At 35.3% G+C, this 10,002-nt stretch overlaps 1 protein-coding gene across 1 annotated transcript; it reads left to right on the top strand.

Annotated features, from left to right (window-relative positions):
• Positions 1–9,388: 9,388 nt before the first annotated feature.
• Positions 9,389–9,767, top strand: LOC109337218 (uncharacterized mitochondrial protein AtMg00860-like; the record flags this gene model as incomplete). Its single annotated transcript, XM_019574139.1, has 1 exon — positions 9,389–9,767. A coding segment is annotated over exon 1 (379 nt), but the record flags the coding sequence as incomplete, so codon positions are not given.
• Positions 9,768–10,002: the final 235 nt, after the last annotated feature.

Below are 10,002 nucleotides of genomic sequence, written 5' to 3'. Positions count from 1 at the left end.
GGAAGCAAACCTACATACATTCGGTTTGCTAATGTGGATTGGCTTGTGGAACAAAACTTCGACTTCCCGATTGGTTTGCAAGCTCAAGGGGTTGTCCCCTTCTTGGAACTGAAAGGTAACATTTACCCTGCTCTAGTTAGGGAGTTTTACTCGAATTTTAGATATAAAAATGGGAAATATTGGTCGATGATAGCTGGAAAGTTGTTCAAAATTACTAAACAAATCTTTATGAATGTGGGTGGATTAGCTGCTTCTGGTGCTAGTTTGAGTGATTGTGGCTGGGAAAACGACCACTCCTTCGATGTTGTTGAAATGTATAAGTCGTGCATGTATAGACCACAACTCTATGTACAAGGCGAATTGACTAAAGCTGGATCTCTGTCGGTAGAAAATAGGCTCATGCACTACTTAATTGCCTACATTTTAATTCAGAGAAACACAAATCATGCACAACCTACCTTGAATGATTTGAGATTTATGTTTTCTGTGAAAGAGACCATAATGATAAATTGGCCTGAAGAAATTATGAAGATCATGTATAGCGTGTCTACCTCTCAATCAAAATTGCTTCCTTATAGTATCTTTGTGTCCCGAGTGATTGATTATCTACATATTGACATCTCATATACTATTGTGATGGACTGTTCAGACAAAGATTACTTGATTGGTGAGAGTTTAATTCACAAAATGGGCATCTATAAGTATGGCAACACTTGGCAATATCAAGAAGACTACAACAATGTGAACCTTGTCCCTTCCGGTGAAAATGATCAAACATTAATCAAGATCCTTGTGCTGCAACTCAGGGGGAGCATTCAGGACATGCATCACAGGAATCTGTGTTTGGACAAGCTTATATGGATGTTATGGAACAACGTTTGAATAATCGGATAGATCTTCATTTTCAGTCACTTAAGGATTCGCATCATACAGATTTGGAGCATTTTGAGGAGCGTCAGAATGAGTACATTGACAACCATTATCAATCCTTGCGGAACATCATTCAGACTACTTCTGATTCTCATACTAGAAGAATGTGTGCTGAGCTCAACAGGTTGAGTGTCTTAATCAAGGATGGTTGTAGCTCGTCACCTCTTGACAACCAGAATCCTCCATCTTATCCTTAGATAGGAAGCCTTAGAACCTTAGATTATCCTTTCCTAGCTAATGGACATTGTTGATCTTGTTTCCTCTTGAGAATTTTGTCTTTGCTTAGCATTGCTATTTTATTTCATTTTGGATTGTAACTAACTCTAATCTACTGTTGCATTACTGTTTTACATGTTAAAATTTTCGAATTATTACGTTCATGCTTGATTTTTAATTATATTACATATAGCACTTTACGTTGTTTGTAATGGTTCTTGATCATGAGTGGTATATGTGACAATGTTGAATGATTGTGCCTACTACAAAATACTCAAATTTATCAAATGCGTAATCATTCCATGCTTAGTTTTCTTATGCATAACCCTTTCAAGCCATTCAAATCATTCTTCTGCTATCTGGTGTACATTTAATCGATAACTACACTACTTAATCGATTAAATGTAGTAAAAAAACTGTGCATTTGTTCAAGCTTCTTCCAGCTGATTAATTAGTTTTCTACCCAGGTTTAACTGATTACTTACAGTCTGTTAATAACCCTTATAACTCTCCTAACCTTTGACTAGAATTGAATATACTTATCTTTTTGATAATGTCAAAAGGGGGAGAAAGGTTGCTTGTTTGTGTTACATATAATTTGCAGGTTGTATAAAGCATTTTGCAGGTTGTTTCTATTCAGCTTCCGTACATACTTCTGCTTATGAAACAGAGAAACAATGCGCTTTAACTTTGGTATTCGAAAAACAACCTTTAACAACCATTCTGCAAATTCATCATCAAGCTTATCCATCAACAAATTGAAGATTTTTGATGAAGTGTTTGTCATCATCAAAAAGGGGGAGATTGAAAGTGCAAAGTGTCAAGAATAGCACTAGCATATCTTAGCCTATGTTTTGATGAAGACAAGGTTCTAACAAAGCTTGAAGATGGCTCATTAATCAACATGCCTTATGCTCATTTGGTCATATCTAGACTAGGAGATAAATTGAGTCTATAGTCTAAGTAGTTTGGGATGTGTGCCGTAGTAAGTGAGTATAGGTTAGGTGAACCTAGATGCTAATCTCTTAAGCCATCATAATTGAACAACCATATTCATGAGATAAATCATCTAGTTAATCGTATGTTCATGCATATATCATACATGTTATTTGTGCATATTAGGCATAATATAAATGGTAAAACATCTATACATATTGCGCATAACATTTGAGAAGTTTGCCTTGTGAAACATATGCATAAATGCTTCAGTTAATCGATTAACATGTAAGCTTAATCGATTAACGTAACTGATTTTCTGTTGAATATGTATTTTCTGTTTTAACTGTTTTAGATGTCATTTTGTAAGTCCATTAATCGATTAAATGGTAGTCTTAATCGATTAACGCGTCTGTTTGGTGTTATAAGGAAAATATGTTTCAACTGTTGTAACTGCTTAATTGTTTAACTATTTTTGCAATGACTTAAACCACTTATTCACCATGCTATAAATACGAGGCTTTACTCAGAACTTATCAGCATTCATTCTATTTGTTTAGGGTTATAGTAGAAAGCATTTGCATTCATATTTTCAGTGTTATTTTGCATGAGAGTTGCATGTGTGAGAAGATAGATTATGCTGTTTTTGTTTTAACATGCTTTATGTTTCTGCATAATTTCATATTCATTTGATATTGCTCACATGATCATGCATTAGATTCTGATTGAAAGAAACTTGTTGTATACTGAAAACTGATTAACTCACTTGTATATTGATGGCTTAACCGATTAGGATAAGGGTTAATCGTTAGTCATTACATTGTAATATTTTAGGCTTTATGTGCTTAGAATACCTTGATTTTAATGTGTGTTGTGTAGTCTGGATATGTCCCTTGGTGTGAAATCACCATAGAGATTGAAGTTCTTCACCAAGGCAGGGAGGTCTTGATTTGAGGATAAGATTCTTGGATGGGGCTTGTTCGCGAGAAAGGTTTACACAAGAGGCGAAAGGGTAGAAGTAAAACCAGGTTTTAGAGTTCCTAGATTTCAAGAAGGGAGCATCCCTTGTGCTTGTACCCCCCCCGTTCTAGGTGTTCCTAGACCACTGATACCTAACACTAATATGCACATATGACATGTATGATTAATGCATGAACATAGAATAAACTAGATGATATGTCTCATGAATATGATATGACAATTATAATGGCTTGTGAAACTTGCATCTAGGTTTACCTAACCTATACTCACTTACTAAGGCACACATCCCAGACTATTTAGAAATATGACTCTATTGATATAACCTAGCCTAGATATGACCAATGAGTTCTAGGCATGTTGATTGTTGAGCCATCTTCAAGCTTTAACAAATACCTTGTCTTCATCAAAACATAGGCAAAACATTGCTAGTGCAATCCTTGACACTTTGCACTTTCAACAGCTTCAAGTTGACTCCATATTTTTTCACATAGGCCAAGTCTTGTTGAGTCATGCTTAAGGCTAAGCACATAGCTAGCCACGTCAAGTTTAAGCATGTCATTTATGGGTCATTTTGGCCTATTTTAAGTACTTTGTTTGTATTTGATTAATTCTTCTCTTTTCCACCTAAATCCTACAAAATATAATACAAAAGAAATACACAAAGCATACATACAAGATTGTTATATTTTATCCAAAAAGTGTTGAATTAAGTTGGTTTTCTCAATTTTTCCAAGGATAAGTGCCATAAAAAGTATATGAATTTTAGGCATTTTTGGCACTTATCACTTGCCATGTTTTCCCATGATTTCTTCAAAGTAAAGTAAGCTTTTGATTTTGCAAGTTGCTTGGCTCACTTAGCTTAGGTTTCTTCATGGTGAAGTAAGTTATCTTTCTTCAACCCTAAGCAATCTTTTCGGTTACAAACTAAGCACACGACATGCCATGCTTAGCTTGTGTGTTTTGACCAATTCCTTTCAGGCTTTTGGCTTGAGCTTTGACTTGATTTCTTGGCCATCTTAAAAACCATTATTTACAACACTTTCCTACAAAATTAGAGAGAACTTGGATATGAGGTTATCAAAAATTATATTATTTAAACAAGTGAATCTTATTTAAAAAGTGTGTTATAAGTAGGATTTTAAGCATGATAAATCAAAATAAGTGCCATAAAAAGTGTATGAAAAGTAGTACATTTAGCCACTTATCATGCACTTACATGATGGGTATCAAGTGCGGGTTGGCTATGGAAATATCTCTTTTTGGTATGATAATTGGACATCTCTAGGTTGGTTATGTGACCATGTCCCCTTTGTGGATATCCAGGACTCTGCTCTTAGAGTCGAGGATGTTTTTCATGATCGAGGTTGGCACCTGAATCATCTCAAGACTCTAATGATCCCTCCCCATGTCTTTCAATCAATCTTATTTGTTTCGCTTACCTTCTCCATTAATGTTAGTGATGATTGACTGAATCAATGACTTTGTAAATTCACATCATGAGATGAAAATATGACATTTTTTATTAATTCATAATGTCATAACTTTGAAAAAATGCAAACTTTTTGGAAAATCATTTATCATGAACTTGTAAATTTGCTTGAAAATCAATGAGTTGTACATAAACCAACCATGTGAAAGAGTGTTAGCCAAACACAAAAATTATGTGAGCTAAGTGAGAAACGTTTTGATTTTGCATAATTGATTTTATTTGAATCTTTCTTTACTTGGTTGCACACAGTTTCATAGGAAATGGTCAAGGCAAGTTCTTTCAATTAGAATGAGTCACTTGACCAAAAATGACAAATCAAAAATAGGAACACCCTTTATTAACCCTTTTGAGCTTTAAAAATAAAAATTATTATTCAAACACAACCGTTGAGACTAATATGGAAAAACAAAAATGAAATCTCCTATACTTTTCTAAGTAAAAGGAGAGCATTTTTCAAAAACAACGTTGATGAAAAAAATTAAGTTGGGGGGATAGGTTGGCCATGTATTGAAGTGTTCAAAAAACAATTGTCAATCTCTTTACAAAAATAAAAATTTAGAGAAATTCTCCACACAAAAAAGGAGTAAAAAGAGATTGAGAAAAACTAAGAAAAGTTACAACAAAAAGGTCAAGAAAATGAATGAGGAAAGGAAGAAAAAGAAGAAAGGTAGAAAAGTTGAAAAAGAGTATGTATTTAAAAAGACAAATCAATTTTTGCTCTCTTTTAACTTTGGAAGTATTATAGAATATCTTGAAAAACCAATTTTCTTTGATAGACAGGTCTCATTACAACCTAAGGAAGACCTTAGTGGTCCTTGAAAAATTTGTGCAATCAAAGTAAGTGTGGAGAAGAAAAAAAATTAAATTCTTGCAAACCAAACAAGTTGAGTTTTGAGTGAAACACTTGCCCATTTGGTTCCATTCTTGAACCGTGTGTGAAAATGCATCTCTTTGATTGATAACATTTTCAATAAGTGAAATGCTAAATGATTTTTTGAAAAGATGTGTTTATTCTTAGTTTGAAGTGTTATGAATCAAAATCACATAATCATAAACACATCTTATGGAACCTTAAAGAATGATGTATAGTTTTGATCTTGTCCAAGTTTAATTCTTCCAAAGCCAAGTAGTTGTTATTTTACCTTTGTTTGGGGACAAACAAAGTCTTAAGTTGGGGGGGAGTTGATAAGTGCCAAAAATACCTAATTTTCATACACTTTTCATGGCACTTATCCTATGCAAAAAATGCGAAAACAACTTAATTCAACACTTTTTAGATAAACTTTGTGTGTTTGCATAATATGATTTTTGATCACCTCTTATCCAAGTTTTCTTTGTGTTTTGTAGGAAATTGGACCGAATAGAATGCTTAGGCTTGAAGAAAGAAAACTTGCTTCACCTTGAAGAAATCAAGCCAAAGTACATGAAACATGTGTTCTTAAAACTAAGCATGGTAAGGTGCATGCTTAAAACTTAAGCCTGACTAAGCAACTTGGTCTTGGTTGGAAGAAATTAATGCCAAATAAAAGCTACTCCCAAAGTTGTCCAACCAAGCACAAACCATCAGGCCAGGTCAGCCATGCACCAGGCCAGGACAGCCAGCACCAGTCAACCAAGGACCAGGACAGGTCAGCCAAGTACCAAGCACCAAGCCAGGTTAGACCAGTCAGCCAAGCACCAAACACTAGGCCAAGTCAGTCAGGCTACTCAAGCAGGCAGCTGAACGTGCACCAGGTCTGTCAAGCTGTTCAAGCAGGCAATTGAGCGTGGAACTAGGTCAGCCTAGTGCCTGGCCCACCAGAAAAATGGTTGTTTGGCCTAGAAGAATGGTTATGTCATGAATGATGTCACAAGCCAAGGAACCCTTAAAAGCTAGCTTTTGAGCCAAGTTTATGACCTCATGCATGATACAAGCAAGTAGGAGGTGTCACCATGCATGCATCCTAGCCCACAATAGGTTGTCCAAGCTAGCTGGCCAAGATAGGACAAGTTGTTGACCCACCAGTGAGCTAAGCGGTCAGGAAGGGGGCTAAGCGGCCCTCCCATTACCTATAAAAGGCACACCCATTTCTTCACTTTGGAATCATTGTACATGCCATTTTTCTTCTCATTTTCGGTTCTCTCTCCTTTAAGAGTGTTATTAGACTTTTTTCAGGCTTTTAGTTCATAGAAATTCAAAGGGAATGGAGTTGGCAAATGAGGTGCAAAAACATGATTTTGTAACCTCATTTGGAATAAAAAGAATCTCATCCTTGGATAGATGGCTCATGCTCCTACATGTTGATTTGGATTATGGTGTAAGGTTATTTCCTCTCTTCTTTTGTATCATATTTTGAATTCAATACATTCAAGTTATTACTTTTTGGTTAAGTTTTGATTCTTTAAGAAGTTCTTAATGCGGTTTTAGCTTGATCACCTAAAACTTGATTTAAAGATCCAAAAGTGCTTCTTATTAAAGTGTTGATAAGTGAACTAAAAAGTATAACCTACACCTTAGTTCACTTGCCACGTCAAACATATATTTTAAGCAACTTATGTTCAAGGCTAAATAATGTTAATGAAGCCTGAAGTAGGGTGTGACAACCTGCTCCGACGAGTTTCTTTACTTATTCATGTTTCTTAGTTCATAAAATCATAAAAACAACTTTAATTGTTACTTTATTACTTTTGATAAAAGATACAAAGTATGAGTACATTTCTATTAGGCAATTCCTTGTGATTCGACATAATCCTATACTATACTATAATTGAATCTTGAAAGAGATGCAAATGTAAAATAGTAAAGTGTTAACTTATAAATTGTATTTGTTGACAAGAAAAAGAAACCTTCAATCAAAGTGCAGTTTAATTCATAAATTATATCTTTGTGAAAAGGAAACTACACAATTATAATGAGTGATCTAACTACTAACTTTTATTTTTAGTCATTTACATTTCCGCAACTAACATTTATTTCCTGTCATTTAAATTCTGCAACTAACATTTATTTATTGTGTTATTTATTTATTCTTTACCAACCTTCCATAAGGAAGTAGTTCGGTTAATAAAGGAGAACGAAAATAAATATCACTCATTATCACTTGTATTAATTTGCTAAACTCATACCATTACACCGGCGTTGGAATTAATCCAACAAAGCGGAGATTGTATGAAATTGTTAATAATTCAATAAAGCTAAGTTTTTTGAAACCATTATACCGGCATTGGAATATATTTCAACAAAGCCGAGATGGCGAACAAAGAGTTGACCTGTCATTAAATAAAATAATCAGAAACTTGCTGCCTCAGAGTAAAGCAAGCATCGAAAACAATCTTTTAACAGTCACTCAGCATACAATGCCAGAACATCAAGCGTATGCTAGGAAATGGATTAGGTTGCAGGGTTCTGCCTATGATACCTTGGAGGAGATGGAATCTGAAGATGATAATTGTGTGGAGTTGGTCCACATAGAGGACTTTATCGAAGTGATAGATCTCTCTTCGGACTCCAAGCTGGAGGAGGACCCGAGTGAGGGTTCTAGTGCTCCTGTTAGTGCTGGAGCTAGCCGTTAGGAGCTATTTCTTTTTCCTTTTCTCTTTTTGGGGTTATGGTATCTGTGTAGGGTACTTTTGTAGTGCTAACGAATTTAACCTATTTTGTATAGCTTCAGTTGGGCGATAATTAGATTATACCTTGTATTTTGTACTGACATTTTACTTGACAAAGAAACACCTCGTTATATGCATGGTAGAGTCAAGTCTAATTATTAATGAAGAAGTATTTAGGAAAGTGGTGTATCATTTTCAGTTACCGTTAGGTAACCGCCATTGATTTTCCGTAGTTTATGTTACTAAGAACGTGATGTCTCGAAAAAGATATGAATATAAGTAGAACAATTTCTAAGGATATATTAAAAAATTCTCATTTTAATCACAATATTCATAAAGTAATCTTCGGGACGTTACAACATGCTATTAGAGTTGTTCTTTCCTATCCAGCCTTGGGCATGGCCTTACATGCTTTCTTGTGTGACTTTGTGTGTTTATCTGTTTGTTTTGAAAATATTCTATCGAAGATACAAATCTTGGGTACTTTCAGTAGGAGGAGAGATCCAAAGGGTACTAGTGATTTGTGACTTCGTGGAGGTTTACCCTGACGATATCCTTGGTTTACCCCAAGTAAGGGAGATAGAGTTTTCTATCAATTTAGTTCCTGGAACTGGACCGATCTCTATAGCTCCTTACAGAATGACATTGTTGGAGTTGACGGAGTTAAAGAAAAAGTTTGTCACGTCGAGTGCCTCCTATGTGGCGCTCGAGTGTTGTTTGTGAAGAAGAAGGATGGTAGTATACAGTTGTGTATCGACTATCGACAGTTGAACAAGGTCACCATCAAGAACAAGTACCCATTGGCAAGAATTGACGACTTAACAGATCAATTGAGAGGAACTACCATGTTTTCAAAAATCAATCTTTGATCGGAGTATCACCAAATATGCGTGAAGTCATAAGATATTCTGAAAACATCTTTTCGGATGCGTTATGGCAATTACGAATACCTCGTGATGCCATTTGGTGTAACCAATGCTCATGTAGTGTTCATGGATTACATGCATAGGGTTATTCACCCATACCTCGACACATTTGTAGTCGTGTTTATTGATGATATCCTGATTTACTCGAACAATCAAGATGAACAGGTGAAGCATATGAGAATAGTGTTGCATATTTTGAAGGACAACCAACTCTATTTATACCAAACTTTCAAAGTGCAAATTTTGGTTGGAATCGGTGAATTTTCTCGGGCATGTGATATTAAGCAAATGATTTGTTGTGGACCTTGCTAAAGTGGAAACAATGATGGAATGGGATTCCCCAAAATCTGAGATCAGAAGTTTCCTCGGTTTAGTAGGATACTATCGGAAGTTCATTGAAGGATTTTTAAAGTTGGCTTTGCCACTGACTATGCTAACAAGGAAAGTCAATGCCTTCGTGTGGACAACGATGTGTGAAGAAAATTTTCAAGAGTTGAAGAAGAGATGGACTACAGCGCATGTATTGATTTTTCCAGACCCGAATGATTACTACAACGTGTACTATGACGTGTCGAAGCAAGGATTAGGTTGTGTGTTGATGCAACGAAAAAAGGTGGTGGCTTATGCATCAAGACAATTAAAGCCACATGAGCAGAATTATCTGATGCATGAATTGGAGTTGGCTGCGATCGTTTTTGAAAGTGCGCATGTCAAGAGGAGCACTTTGGAAAGCTTGCCCACAATGTGTTTTGATGAGGACAATTTGTGTTTTATAAGAGCTTTAAGATTATCAACAAATCAACGTGCTTAAGCCTCAAGATTGGTATTAGACTTAGACTAGTAATTAGTTTAGGTTGAGTCTAAGGCTTAGGTAAACTCAATACATGTCTCATATACATAATACATTCAATAGTTTTATTTTGAGATGTGACATTC

The sequence above is a fragment of the Lupinus angustifolius genome, unplaced genomic scaffold, assembly GCF_001865875.1.
Source record: "Lupinus angustifolius cultivar Tanjil unplaced genomic scaffold, LupAngTanjil_v1.0 Scaffold_2_292, whole genome shotgun sequence".
Taxonomy (NCBI): Eukaryota; Viridiplantae; Streptophyta; class Magnoliopsida; order Fabales; family Fabaceae; genus Lupinus; species Lupinus angustifolius.
Note: the sequence above shows the minus strand (reverse complement) of the source record. Positions and strands in the feature narration are given on the sequence as shown.